Raw genomic sequence first — 15,959 nt, 5'->3', positions numbered from 1 at the left:
GAAAGGATGCATCATTTCAGCATGTTAATTAGGAAGTTAATGCGAGTAGTTTGGTGACTGACTCCACTTCTCTTTGTGTGTGATTTTTAGGACCATTTCTATAGCTTTTAGATTCATATGTTCAACACTACTAGTGATTTCTGTATAGATGATGTAGTTTTTATTAAATCTAAACCAGATATCCACCATCAGCAGAGGAGGGAAAAGACTATCAAAATAGAAGTAATGAGCAGTGTGCAAAATTTGAATGGGGAGCAGGATGTTTATTTTCACTCTTGGCACACAGATGTGCTACATAAGGACCCTATACTTCTGAAAGTTAGATCATACCAACAGCATTAGGAGGCTTTGGCTACTTTTTTCTGATATTCTTTATTGATGTTGATTCACATTTTCTTTTTAAGAGCATGGGATTGGGACGACTTCTGGATGAGTCATAATTCTGTTTGTATAATAATTTCCCCATGGAACAGGTGTAAGCAGTTGAATGTCATTGCATAAAGATCCTCAGTCATTGTTGCTGCTTGATAATTACGTTCTTAGGTGTTGATCGGTCAGAAGGGCTCTAAAATGCTAACTATGAGTTCAGCATTAGACAGTTTAGTGCTTAATTCTGATATTTGCAAATCCATAATTTTTATTAAGTCCCTCTCTTTTCTAGAAAGATTTTAATAATGTTAGATAGCTTGTCTTTTGCAAGACAAGTTTTCTTGTATCCCTGGAATTTTACTCTGTGACTTTCTTATCATGTTCTAAGTAGTTAAATTAAGCATAACCACCAATCATTCTTGACAAGCCTTGTGATAAAGGATTTTTCGGTGATTAGTTTAAGTTAAACATTTGACTTTTGAACTCATTCTTGTGGTATGTTTGAAAACACTGGTGACCAAGCAGTGTGTTTTGATGAATAACAAACTGCAAACATTGCTGCTTTTTGTTATTATAATGAGGGATAATTGACATTCTGGTGTTGATGCAGTTGATGTTTTACATAAAGCTTTAAAGGAATTCAAAATACCGTGTTATTTTCCTCTTAATACAGACAAATATGCTGGGTTTCTTACCCGAAACATTTCTAAGAGGATTTTGAGACTTTAAATTGTATTTGCTCTGGAATATAATTGAATGTACAAAGTAGGTACTTATAAATTCTTCTTATAGTTGAGAAAAGGATAGAGTTAAAAAAAAATGTAAATGTGACATAATCAGGAATGCTGTGAATTTTATACAGCACGATGTGCATTTCACTGATCTCTATGTGATGCTTGTCTTTTAGCATTTCTTTGTTGGCAGCATGGTCAAGGATGAGCGAATCCTATGCCTGCAGTCAGCTGTGCTCTGGCCCACCTGCTGGGCAGTGACCCATTCTTGTGTAGGGTCTCTTTTGATCTCAGATACCAAAGATTCCTGCCTTTACTACTCTTCTATGTTAAAAATCCATGCTTGTGATTATACTAATGGTTGATGTTGGACTGCTCCAGTTACAGATGTAGACTTTTAGAAGTGCACAAAAGTCATGCAGATAAGGTGCTGGAGTTCAGTATCCTTTTCTGGACTCTCTTAATGTGAGAATTGAAGTCTTAAAGAAATAAAATATTTAGCTGGGTAATTGATAAAACTGCTTGTAGGTTTTAGACAGTTCCTAACATTATCTGTCTTCACCTCTATAGGAATGGTTTTCAACTTGTAAAGAGAAGCACTTCAGCAACTGAAATGAGATGAAAGGCTTGCAGAAAGATGCAATTTTTCCAATTATACTGTCATTCTGATAAAAAGACTTTATTGCTCTAAGCATGCTTTACTTAAATATTTTGTGTTCTGTCTGGACAGTGTAATAAAAGTGTGTTACAAGTATGATTAAAATTAGTGTTTCAGAGGGGAAAGGTTACATAATCTTAAAATCATAGAGGTTTGGGATTTTTGCTTGGTTTTGATCGGAACTGCTGACAGAAGCTACTATGCAAAGAGATAGGAAGATGGTATTTAGTTGATAAAGTAGTGCATGGTAAAGCAAGGAAGCATTTGGTTCTCAGTGTTGCAGTAAGAAGAGTGATTATAGAGAAATCACGTGTAAGATAGTTGTCTTTTATTTGCAGTCAGTTTTCCAAGTTTTTCCTTGGTCAGCCAAGGGAAAGATAATGTTGAATTTCAAAATGTATGTTGCAGTAATTAATTGCCTGGATAAGATTTTTCTCAGAGGTAAAAGCAATTCTTATATCTTGTCTTGTATTTCTACTGTTGAAGCTTTTAGAAAATATTTACATTTAATAGAAACCTTTGTAGTTTTACAATGCCTTGAGGTGATGTTGTGATAGTGCACTTTGAACATTTTCTCAGCATGAGAAATATTCTTATGGTAAAATAGATTTTTTAAAATTGCCTTTTAAAATCGTTTGTAGTTGTTTCAGGGAAACGGGACGATGCCTCTATTTGTTTCCTCTCCTACATTACTACCAGGGTTAAGCTAAGAAAGCCCATCGAGATAACTGATGGTGCTTGTGATGTAGAATTTCTCTTTATTGCCCAGTATGAAGCTGAACACAAGATTTTACTGAGAGTATATATGTGCTTGCACATCTTGCTGTACTGGTTAAATATGGTATTATCTCAAGTGCTCATCATTTTCAAAAAGCTGATGTAGCACAACCCTTCCTGGAGTTCTGCAAACTAAATAGTTTGAATGGGATTGTATCTGGTCCAGGCAAAATCAATTGAGCTTACTAAAACTGCTGAAATGAACCTGACTGACCTTTCATGAAGTGAGCTGGGAAGCCCTCACTTACATGCTCTAAGGCAGAAGCAGGTTGGTGCAGGAAGGGAACAGGGACATTTTGACTCGGCGTGATTTCTTGTGGTGAGAGCAGCTTGTGCATACTCATAAAATGATCTGCACAGGATAGGAATATTGCTTCTTTCCAAGGAAAAGAGAGCCCTTCTCCAACTTTTGCTTGTTCTTAGCAGTGCATAAATATTTATAGGAGGCAAACCAGTGAATCATTAGAAATGTTCTTTATACGGTATCTCCTTAAACTGGAGGTGGTTTGTGGCAGTTTCTTTCCTCAGTCTGATTCTTCCGAAAGCATCTTACTCTGCTTGTATTTTCCATACTAGAGGTTTACAAAAAAATGTTTATACTACAGCTTCAAACATCTACTGAAATCCTAGAAAACCTAAAAAATTTCTGTGGATTCCTTATATTAAGATCAGATGTGGGAATGTCACATTGAATATCTGCTATACAAAACTCAGATGATTTTAATGGAAAATAAGAATCTGAAATGGTATGTGCCTAGTGGCAAAATAAAAAAGCAGAGGAAAGGGAATGGACAGAGAATTATATAATGGGTCAGAATTACACCTCAGTGGTTACAAGCCCATTTCTCTGCTGTGCTGACAGAGAAAGTAATTGCTGTACTTATGTCTTATTCAATGATGTGAAACTAGGTTTTACAGTGAAGTGCAGTATTTGAGAGAGCCTGCAACATGAACAACATAGTAATCCAGCTAATTGAAATGTTTTGTGAGCTGAGGCAGTTTCAGCTGCAGGGCAGTTTGAGAAAACCCAGTTTTTAAAGTGTCTAACAACACTTTAAACATTTTTAATTTTTGCAATAATAATGTATCAATCCTCACCCATAAACTGAAATGTGGTTTTATTGCTTTCTATTACTCTAAAGATTAGCTAAGAACATAAATGCCAATAATGCTAGCAATCAGTAACTGAAGATGAAGTGCATAAGCAGGTTATTTTCAATAAGAAAGCTTATTTCATCATGAGTCAAAACAAGTAGATTTCATTTTTAAGGCAAATGGTTATTGAAGCAAAACTTAATAACTTACTAAAAGGAGTAAAAGGTTTAAATTATTTACTTGTTAGTGTGTTGGTTTGTGCTCAGCCTGCATTTTGTAAACATTGTGTGAATTGGTATGTCTGCATGCTTGGAAGGGGAACATAACCTTTGTGTTTGGGAAACCACAGCCCCTGACAGTGATTATGAATCTGCTTTAGGGCAGGAAGGCATTGGCAACCCTGGCCAAATGTGCCATGCCAGCCATGGATGGTGACTGTCAACCTGTGCCCATGATTCTTCCACCTCATCTCTTACAAGTAAAAAAAACCTGGTGCTTCAGTGGTTCTAACAACTCAAACTTCTGCTGGCTTCAGCTGGTGGGACACTGCTGCACTGAAGGGAACTGGAGTGGGGAGCAAGTCCCCATAGCCTTTAAAACAGAAATTATATGCTCTGAATTACATTTACATAAACTGTTTAACCAACTGTTCCATGCTTGGGAAGGAGGCCTTTAACCTTAGAAGTATGGATTATTTGGGGTTGTTGAATACCTTTCAATGGTGCTGATTTGCAAACTTTGATCTTGGACCTTCCTGAGAAGAAAGGAAAGGAAAGGATGGGAATGGACGTTGTTGGCAAATTCCAACTGAAAATATTTAGTTTAAAATTATGTGGCTAGAGCTTTCATACTAGATGTTGTTCCTGTTCAAAATTGCTGAAAGAATAGTTAGTAGCAGGTGATCTTATATTAAAAGAGAGAAGAACATTCTTCATGACAGATGTAATTGTATTCAGAAAAAAAAATTTCTATGGAGCATTCATTGTCTTTGGAAATCTTATGAGAAGCATGTATTGGAAGGAGAGACGTTGTGGAGAAAGGTACACTTACCTACTTAGTTGCTACTAAGACCTTTTTCCTACTATATTGATATTTGAGCTTAATTTTTCTCCTTAAAGAAGGTTTCCCCTTGCAAATGCAAAGTTGTTTCCATTTTCTGTCATGATAACTTGGAGACTGGAAGACCAATCTGAAAATATTTCTGTTTTTCTAACACAGTATCGTTCTTCATCTGCATGACATTGGCTAAAATTTACATGATAACTTGTGTGCCTCATACTTTCTGAACAAGCCTGCCTTTGTAAGAGGCAAAGATTACTCCATTTCTTGTTGTAATAGAGCCTTATTATTTCTTTTTGTGTCACTTTATAATGGATTAATATGACAATGGGATAAATTCGGACCTAAGTTTATGTTACCAAAATTTTTAAGTTTATAAAAGGTAGAGGATGTTGATTTAAAGATTATTTCCTAGAATGTACCATGGCAGTGTTTTTTAAATGCTTTGTTATAAGTGGACCATAAAGAATTACATTAAATATTTGTAAATATTAGAAAAGACTCACTGAAAGTGTTTTTGAATGTTTAATGATTTAGCCATAGTAACCTTCTAAGTATGTCTTTCTTAGTGATAGGAGCTGGTCTGCACGAGTTACATTGAAAAGTTGGTTAGAAGTAGACCAGTGAAATTGCATTAGTGTTGCTGTCATGAGCACTACTGTGGAGAGTTTAAATGGCTTTTATTCAGGTTCACTTGCGGAAACATATCCCTTTCTGGTTTGCCAGTTTTCTAGCATGTGTATCACCATAGTGCTTGCTTTGGAGGAGCTGGACTTAGTTTTTGATATACTATTTTGATATACTATTTTGATATACTATTTTCAGCTGGCAGATAACACTGGTTTCATTTTTAAAGATACTGTATTCAGCAGTCTGATGATATACTTTTGACTAGTTTTGTGTCCTTTGTGCAGACTGATGACAGAGATTGTCAGTGTCTGAGCCTCAGAATACTGACTTTGTTTTTTCTGCACTAGAAATTTCAGCTTAAATAATTTGACATTCATCTTTGTCCTCTGATAGTTCTGTTTTCTGTTTCTCAAGGTACTGTACATTAATCTAGGAGCTTTTTCTGATGTCTTAAACTGGTTATTTCCCTGTGTTTCTGTAACAAGGTTTCACACATCTCTTGTTCTAATGTAGAGTGCTGGCAAACAGCTTGAGCTGTCATGGTTGGATATTTTTTTTTTAACTTTATTTGCTCTAAGTTGGTCTTCTCACGTAGCTGACTTAGCCCAAAGCTAGTTGAGACCTTGCATTTCTGGCCTGAACATGCCTTTGAGCTTTTAACAGAGGCAGTAATACTGATTATTTATTTTATATTTACTTGCCTACTTATAGTGTCTCTGGCCTGACAGCAGTCAGTGCTTTAGAAATGTAATACTCTCAAAGCAAGTATTTCAGCAAATCTAGTATGAAACATTTATTTTGAAGAGTCAAAATGTTATATATAAGTGTAAACTGTGAGTAATTAATGACTGTCCAAGTAATTTAAAAATTATGGATTTTCAATGGAAAATTTTCAAAGAAAAATTAAAAATTAAAACCAAGAGGGCCTAAATTAAAATGAGACTGACACTTCAACCTCAGCAGGTGCCACTATGTCAAAAAAGACCAGCTATTGTGTGAAGAGTACAATTAACTTTTTTTTTCTTTTCTAGATTTCTTGAAAACCTCTTATGTGTAAAAGTAATACAATTGCATATGGCAAACAGGGTTATAGAATCATTCCAGTGGAAGGACCTTCAGGTATAATCCAAGCTCCTGCTCACAGCAGTAGTAGCACTGAACTTGCACAGTGTTGTCTAAACCCTTGTCAAACTGGATCTTGTTTTGGTTACTTCTTACTTTTGTGATGAAGAAAAAGTGTTAATTGGAAAGAAGAGCATTTAAACATCTGATTAAACTTTGCTGAAATATAAAGTTAATATTCAAGATATTCACTGATGAATTTTGTGAAATATGGGAAGCATGTGAAGCAACATACAGAGACTATAATTGATAACCAAATTTTTTTTGTTTTAGAGCCTTGATGAGTATGAAGATGATGAAGCAGGGCAGAAGGAACGAAAGAAAGAGGATGCGATTACTCAGCAGAATACGATACAAAATGAGAGTTCCAGTGCAGATACCACTTGCTCATATTTACTCCAGGTGAGATCTTAACACTTCATTTTGGCATTTTACTCAGATGTACTAATTTCTTCTTTGTATATCTTAACGGTAGATTATTCCCTACGTGAATAAAACTGTAAAGTTCAGGAGTTGGCACATTGCTGAAAACAGAGTATGAGGTTCCATTCCACAATCCTAACACTACTGAGACAAAGGTTCTGACAACAGAATCTTCTGTTTCTGTAGAGGTAATTGTTATAATAAAGGTAATTGTTTTGATGTTCATCATGGAACTTACTGTTTAGTGAGGGGACGAGAAACTGGGAGATTCAAGTGAAAAATACTGATAGGTTTAGAATATTCAATTTATTGGAGGTAGACCTCTAAATCAGGACACATTTTCCTAATTTATTTTGTTAATTGACTTCTAATTACTGATTCTGGGATTGAAACCAACATGCAAACTCCTAGGGTAAACAGCCCTTGCCTCTGTGAAACCTTTTTTCCCTTTTTATTGCTTTCCAATCCTAACCACACTCAGTTCTGCAATCTCCTCCCCTTGATATCAAAACATTGCCAGTTATGCCCAGTACACCCCTCCTTCATGCTATACCACCTGTGGCAAATGTTCTGTCTCTTTCCTGAGTGCTCTAAGTCTCTTTAACAAGTCTTGTTTCTTCTTCTGTTACCTAACAGCACGTACAAATCCTTCTGTACAAACCCTTCTGTACAAGCTGAGGCCATCCAGCTCTGCCTGGTGACTCCAACACAGGCAACAGAGGCAACAAACATGCAAACAAAACAAGCATATGGTGCTCATGGATAGTTTTATAACCATCCATAATTAGAGATGCCATGGCTAAATTGGTGGATATGGATGTACTTTTCTTCTAAAATTTTGCCCAGTCTTTCATCTGCTCAGGTCTAAAATTTTGCCCAGTCTTTCATCTGCTGGTGGATGCCTTTAATGTTAATAGCCTGGGGCAGAGACATCTACATTTTAATTACCTGGAATGTCAAGATCAGTCTCCTTTTGTTAAAGTTGAGTCTGTCATTTGCCATGTTTCCATGTGATTTCAGCAAGACGACATGGGGATCAACTGCTTCCTCTTTATGTGACTGAGTGCTGCAGAGAAAGGATGGCTCCTCTCAACTGCCTGAATTCTATTATGGGCTGAAGAATTCTATTTTACTTGGTTGTTCCTTACACAGGAGTTACTCAATAACATTCTCTACTTTCCAGTTTGACTGTGTTTTGTTTGGTACCCAAAACCAGAACCCATAAAACATTCAGTACAACATGCAGTCATAGAGTGGTTTAATGGTGGCATTTGTTTTGTTCTGTTTCTTTCCTAGTAATTCCTGATACCTGTCTCCTGAGCACTGAATTTACTGTTTATGTTGTGTATGCCTAATCTAACTTAACATTTTTCGAGTTATCTGTGAGTGAGAATAACAAGTTCAGAGGTCAATGCCTGTGTAAATTTAGAAACATGTTCACCTTTTGTTTCACTTATGTACACTATACTTATGTACATTAAATTTAATCTCCTGTTCCACCTCCCAGTCACTCCCAATAAAAGAGTCCTGCATATTTTAACAGTTGATCTGTATCTTTTCTGTTCTGTATAGCATCTGTGGACTTCTCCTCTACAAAAACATTGAAAAGCACAGGTGCCTGCACAGGTTCTTGTGACACTATTCTGGTTGTTCTGTCCACTGTGGAAGCTGACCATTGGGTCCACCATTATTTCCTGCCTTTTCACCAGTGATTTATTCACAGGACATTTTCTTTTATTCTAAGAGAAGACTTCTTGAGTAGGCTTTGGGGAGTGCCTTTGAAATGGAGTATGCTGTCAATCAAAGTTCTGTCCTGGACATATTTTTATAACTTAAAAAAAAGCTGTATTAGATTTGTGAAGTGCAACTATTCTACAAATGCCTTAATGACTCTTCCACATTGTATCATATTTACTTACTTATTCCTTAATTGTTCTACTTTATCCTGTATAAATATCAAGTTTAGTCCTCTATAGTTCTGTGTTTGTTTAAGAATCTTCTTGAGGATGATGTTTGTTACCCTGTGTGGTACTGGGGCAGTTTTAAATGAGAAGTTCCATTTAATCTTAAGTAGTTCAGCTATTACATTTTTCAGTAATATCAATAGTTTCTTCAAAGCTCAAGGAATAAACAGATACCTTGTTCTGGTAGGTAACATTTTAAAATTTCTTTTATTAATTTTTTTTTCACATTCTAACAGTGTTTCTGCTGTAAATAGACCGTTCTCCAGAGGGAGTGCTCTGATATGACACTCTTACCATTCTTTTCCATGGTGAACATCAACAAAATTATTTCTTCAAAGCAAGTGTCTGCTCTGAGTATGCCTCATGTAACTGGATTTGTTGTCTTTGCAGATTCATTAGGAGCCGTCATGCTGAAAAGTTTTCATGCTTTTTTCCAAGTTGTTTGTAAGACTGTTTCTTACAGTGTTCACTCTGTTTTCACTTCTTTAGCAGATATTCCAAAAGTCTTAATTTTTAGTTTCTCTAGTGGTATTATATAATGCTTTGGCTATATTCCCATGCCTCTTTTTTTAATCCATATTTTCTATTCTTCTTGACCAGCAATCTCAGTTTTTATTTACCAAACTGTCTTTATTAATGTGAGAACTACTTCTTTCTTGATAGAGCACAGCAGGAGTGTCGTGTCACCAACAATACAGAACAGAGTCCCAGGTTTTGGATCTGGCAAAGGCCCAGTGTGGCACATGTACAGAACAGATGGAACCTTAGAAAGTTACAGCTGCTAAGGCTTAATCAGTTTACTACTGGCTCTGTCAATTTGCTTTTTATTAGAAGACTTAGAATTTGCCCATTTTGAACAGAATTTGACAGCAGTGTTATTTCAGGTTTGATGACTTAATTGCCTTTTGATGCTACTCTGTCCAAGACTAATACTTTTTTAAAAAGTAGAGCTTATGTTGTAGCTGTAAGAACTAATTTTAAGTTGCCATTGACCAATATATATTTTACTTCCATGTACTAAGCAGAATAAATACATTTCTGTAGGTACAGCTATTTCCCCTCATTTGTCCATTCTTACTATCATTTAATGAAACTTGTAAATACATAATGATTGTGTATATGGTGAATAAAATGGCATTGACCTCAAATTTGATGAGGAAATACGTTGCTGAATAAGGTTTTATTTCCAGTCCTTAATCTGATTTTTCAGTTCCCTTTTAATATTGTCAGAGGTTGTGGTTCTCATTTTCTTAGGCAATACGTGCATTTTTTGAAAACGGTGTGAATTTAAAGTTCTTGGTTTGAAATGCAAACATACCGTATTTGTTTAAGAATAGATCTAAAATTACAGCAGATTTGAGTATTTTCCTTGAAGCAGAGCTATTTGACTGAAATAATCTTTTATAATTATTTTATATTGGCAATATAGAAAATGGTAGGTCTGGCAATGTTACAAGCATGGAAAAAATTGGTTTTTAAATTTAGCAAAAAATAGTGTAGATAGCCACACCTCACCAGGTGAATCAACATCAAATCTGCTCCCAGACACAAGTGTTATATCCGATTCTGACTTTCTTGCTTGATTTTCTTCCTGTTCTTAGTAGGACTAAAATCCTATTCAGTTGTTCTGATCTTGTGAGTTACAGTACTGTGGGGCTACTCTAGTGATGCTTATGGGGATGAACACTGAGGGTGGTAAGTCATATATCATTGAGCCTAGAACTCTTACAAATGAGATAAAAAAATCTGTAATTCTAAAGACAAGCATGGTTAAAACTACTACTTTAAAAGTTACTGAAGTTTCTGGTTCAACTAGAAATCTTCGGTGTCTGCTAATTTTAGAAAGCTATCTCTTGTTTAGCAGAGATGGCAAAATTGAAAATACTGCAAAACTATTTGATAGCAATGTGGTTCTTGTAGGTGGAGAGAAATGGTATGTTCAAAGTAGCGAGTATGTCTTAATTGAAAATGGTGTTATTATTTATGTGCTCTACAGAAAGCTTGCATCAAAAAACCTACAAGATTTGGCTGGAAAAAAACCTATTTGTTTAATGAAGATTTATTTTTAGGTCTTTTAGAAAACTTTCTGAATTCCAGAATGTGGAAAAGATATTACTATTAGCTAATACTCAAAAAACCCCTGCCAAAAAACACCACATGCCAGGCCTTTGTATCAAAGCGTTCAGGTTTGCCAATACCATGGTCATATGCCTCTTGGAATTTAGTTGTTTGTGCGTTTGGCCTCCAAAAATATGTCCCAAATATGTACCCTTCTTCATGTAACAGTGTGGCAGTAGGGTTAACATAACCTGTCATTACAAAAGTGATATTTGAGCATGGTAGTATGTTGTGATGTGTATGTCACCTTAAGGTGTTCTTGGAAAATTGGAGCATCAATGGGGAAGGCTGGGAAGATTAATTCAAAGCTAATATAATGCCTTGCACTGTATAGGTTCTTCATCCATTGAAACCTTCAAATTACAACTAGTTGTTTTTTGGTAGTTATGCTATAATGATACAGAAGTCTCATTCTCAATACCTTGGAAAGGGTTTGAAATCCTTTATTTTATGTTATCTTTTGTTCCTTTCTGCTTGCATTGTATTTCAGATGTTGTAGTGTCTGTGAATGCTAGTTATGCTGTGCAGTGAATGAGTACACTGCAAAAAAATTAACAGCTGTGAATAATTGACATATAAGATACAAGATTTGAGTAAAAACATTGTCAAAAGTATCAAGAGACAAAAAGGTGTTCAAGAACTTCAAAATTACTTTTGTCATTGGCATGAGGGTGGGGGCTATTAAGTTCTACAAGTGTGTTTTTCTCCTTACTGAGGACAAAAAGGGTCTTGCTGGATGAGCTGAATCCTTTCCTCTCCTGGAAAATTTGACGCAAACATGTCAGGATGATTTTTGCTACTAACATAACATGGAAATGGGAATCAATTATAGTGAGAGATACTGATTTTTTGTGCCTGTGATCATGGAAAGAGGAAATTCTGAGTCACTTAGATACTGAACTTCAGCCTTTGTGAAACTAATACTCTGAATCCTTCAACTGAAAAGTAATTATTTATAAATACTAGAATGATTTGGAGTGTCTTACTGTAGAAAGGGAATGCCGATCTTTATTATTGTTACACAAAATTTGTCTAGTGTATTTCTTAATTCCATATTAAGAAATTGAAGATCATAACTATCACCGTTACCAATATCTTTTGCATCTGTCTGATTGCCAAAGACTATGCAGTTATCTACTAGAAACCTGTTTTGGTTTTGTAGTGATAATATAAAGCTGGGAGGGGAATTTTGCCTCTCAAGCATTATGAGGCCTGGGATCCCAACATGAGATGACTCACTCTACTTTTTAAGCCATGACAATTCTTTTGCTGTACCTTATTGCATATTCTATATGGCTGCAAAGCCCAGGGCCTCATTCAAGACCCTTGCACTTCAGTTGGAAATAGCAGTAATTTTGTTCCAACCATTAATTTACTTTGTGTATGCAATTGTAATGCACGTTTCTTGCTCTCCCTGTATTGGTCTTAGCATGTACATGAACAAGAAATTCAAGAAATCAAGATGTTGAATCTTACAAAATTATTTTATACAAGATACAGCTTTGTGAGATACATTTTGGGCAGTTAAACATCCATACTGAATTGCACAAAAAAATATCACTTTATCTGTAGCACTTAACTTTATTAGACTGTAATTTATATTATATTCTTGCAGTAAGTACAAATTATGTGCATTAGCGGACAGACTAAAGTTTGATCCTAGAACTGAATTCCTGTGGAGTTGTTAATCCAAGACAATGGAAGGCAAAGCTGCACTAGTTTTCAGCTCAGAGCACTGACTTACATACACAGTAGTATTGCCATGTCTCGAGTTGCTCTCACTCCTCTCTGTAGCAGCAATGCAGGTTTTTGTTCTCTGCAAGAGGTTAGCTTGTAATAGTTGCTTGGATAATCGTTCAGTTTAGTGTAGAAATTACCCAGCACCTTTGAAAGAATCGTTGTTGATTGGAGGTGAGAATAGGACAAAATATCTACATAATTAACATTAATGGTACAACTATGAAATTGTGCCGCAGTAGGTTGGGTTCATTGTAGTAACCAGTATGAATAGGTTAGGTGCCTGGTGAAGTAATTTAAACTTGATTTATTCGTAAGACCCTGTAGTTATGTCTTGTGCATGTAGTTGTAAGTCATTCAAAAGCCTTTGAAAATTGAAGGAAAACCACATCTGATCTTTTCTTAACCTTTTATTCTAAAAAAGTTTAACATTTCACCAAAACATTGCAAGCACTTTATAAAAGGAACATGGTCCAAAGATATTTCTACAGAAGTGTAGTTGTGTTTGCCTAAATATGATTATTGTCTTTAAATGTGGCCTAACACATTGAAATTTTTGGAAGGATATATATGAGTGTTTAATGTTTAAATGGTAATAGAGTCACCTTATAAGTTTTGCTGAAAGCAATAAATAAAGATAAGGAATACATTTCCTTCTTAGCTTTGTGGCAGACTGTGAGAAATGCAGGGATCTGAATTTGTTACATTTATCTCCTTTCAGAAGGACAGTTGAAAACCTGCTTGACACAAGTTTCTCCAGAGTTTTGTGCTTGAATCTTGTGCTGAGAATATACTGCCAAATAAGCCAGCCAAATCAGGCTGCACATCTTGCCTATTTTGCCTTTTCTGGCATTTCATTTTGCAGTGTAATGTCATACAACATCATTTTACAATTACTCTCATTAACCAAAGTATGTGGTAATAATATTCATGTCTATTCATACATGACCATGGATTTTCAAAGGTGTCTGGCATCTAGGTTTCATGTCATTCTTGCAAAGAACTGTGTCTATGCATTCAACAGTAGTAGTTAATCTTTTGTGAGTATTTTGCTGTGATGTTGCTTGATGTTAATTTCCATCCATAGAGAAAATGTGGTTGTGCTACACTAAGCATGCCTAAATATGTTAAACATGGTTTTTTTTCCACACTACATTTTTTAGATGCTAAGCCAGTAATTATTTTGCGTAATAACCTGATTATAATATTGGTATTGTTTTTAGAAGTAAGGAAGTAAATGTGATTAAAGTACAGAATATGTTAATTATGGTGACATATGTTTGAGTTTGGAAGTCATAAGTGATTCTGACAAATCAGGTTATATGGCTCTAATATTTGAGAGTTAACTACCAGATAGTATTCATCTTGGCTTTTCTATTTGCAGGTGGAGTTTGATGCACTTCACAGAGCTGATATGAAAGCAGTCAGTATCCACAAAGCGCTTAAGCAATAGTAGTGACTGCAGTAGAAAACTCATGAGGAAATTGGACTATATGTCTAAAAGTGTTTGCATAAAAAATTAGTTTAAAAGTATTCAAATTCCATGTTAAGTATTAGAAGACCGCTATTTTTTAAAATACATTTGCACTGTAAGCCAGTTTTGTGTGTGTGCAGTGCTTTTAAAGTGACATTAGTTGGAGGGAATTCGCTGCTCTGTGCAGGATATGATGTGAACCAGGTGCTTCAGTTACTATCTGCTGTGCCTCCCATAGCTTGGGAGACCCAGATGATTTTTCTGATCTCTGTAAGGAAAACAGGAACACAGGAATTTCATGTTTTTGTGGTCACAAATGATCAGGCAATCAGTCAGGTAATTTCTAGCAAAATGGGCCTATATTCAGAGCAAATTGAGTATGTTAATACCTAAGTAATTAAGGCACGTGTCCACTTCCTGAAGAGCTAGCAAATGCAAAATTTGAACATTGCTCACTGAGTACTGTTCTTTGTGTTCCACTTAAGAGATGTTGTGGAAAAGTACATCATGATGTCAGGAAGGGCAGTATCATGAATTTGAATGAAAGTTGCATAGGTCTAGGACGTTCTGACCTGTTCTGAGTTGGTTGACTTTGGAGTCTTGATTTGCTTTAATTGCTTTTCTCTGTATGTATTATTGCAGTTTGGAAAAACCCCACTCTATATAGTAAGTTTTTAATTAATCTTCAAGGTAACTTCTGAATTTGAGCAATAATGTTGCATGGTGTTTTTGTCTGGTATAACTGGAGGCTTTAACTACACTCAAGGATTTATTTTGATAAAAATGAGATTATTAGTTTTTAGTTACATTGTGTGATTTGTGTTTTTAGTAGAACAGCAAATTTTAAAACAGTGTAGTCTGAATTTCTCATTGGAATGGGCTATGTCAGAAGATGCTGTTGTAGCAACATAGGTTTCCTCTGCAAAATCTTCCTCCTCTCCTGCCATATGAGCAAATTTAGTGTATGATATGTGGCTGTTGGTAGAGTGCTGCTGATCCATGCATGTTCAGTGGGTTTTGCTATGCCAAAGGATCTGCACATGCAAATCAGATTCAGCTGTACTGCATGTGCACTATCCAATGCTGCTGCTTTTGGAATGTGCTTTCAAGTGAAATTGTGGTCCTTTTTGCCTCTAAGAAATCAGGGACCTGAGAGCTAGCAGTTACTGATGTGAGACCAAAGGGAAAGAGGGTGGCTTTAAATTGCCTGTGAGCCAGATAAAGTTGCTTGGCTAAGCAAAATGTAGCCTTGAGGATGCAGCTTGGGCATCACTACTTTGAGTTGCCCGTCTTCTGCTCTTGAAAGGAAATAGTGATAATGTCTACCAAGATTTGTCATCCTGACAACTGACCAAGAAGAGAGATCTTTTCAGTTTTTGTGGAAGGCATTATTTATGTTCAGTGCTTGATCACTGTCAGCATAAATTTGACTACCTTTGATGGCAAACTTTGCTTTTCTTAGAAAGAAATACAGAATTATTAACATTTTTAACGTCTGTGCTCAGTAAAGTTTAATTTAATGGATAAGTGGTTTAAGCTTAAAATTTTGTCTGATGAATGGATTTCACTCCCAGTAAATAGAATTTAATGTACCCGTGAAGTTTCCTAAAATTGGATATTTGATTTTGTGGGCCTGTGTGTGTGTGTGCACACAACTGTTTGTCACAGGACCTGCATGAAAACTAAAGCTGAATTAAGCCTGTGTCTGTGAAGGCAAGGCATTGTAAAGGCTTCCTTTTTTTACTCTAGAATCGCAGTTGTGCCTAGGAATCTACAGGGTTTTCAGCACAGCCTGCTCTTCG

The 15,959-nt window shown here is 35.8% G+C and overlaps 1 protein-coding gene across 2 annotated transcripts in view; it reads left to right on the top strand.

Annotated features, from left to right (window-relative positions):
* Window positions 1-15,959, top strand: part of PAWR (pro-apoptotic WT1 regulator) — a 68,694-nt gene that overhangs the window by 26,719 nt on the left and 26,016 nt on the right. For both annotated transcript variants that reach the window (XM_085568766.1, XM_021528064.3), the window contains exon 2: window positions 6,715-6,843. In XM_085568766.1, coding sequence (XP_085424892.1) covers window positions 6,715-6,843 — 129 coding nt within the window. The remainder of the gene's footprint in view (window positions 1-6,714; window positions 6,844-15,959) is intronic.

Source organism: Lonchura striata, chromosome 1A, assembly GCF_050655825.1.
Source record: "Lonchura striata isolate lonStrDom1 chromosome 1A, ASM5065582v1, whole genome shotgun sequence".
NCBI lineage: Eukaryota > Metazoa > Chordata > Aves > Passeriformes > Estrildidae > Lonchura > Lonchura striata.
The sequence above is the reverse complement of the archived record's forward strand: the minus strand, read 5'-3'. Positions and strand labels throughout refer to the sequence as shown.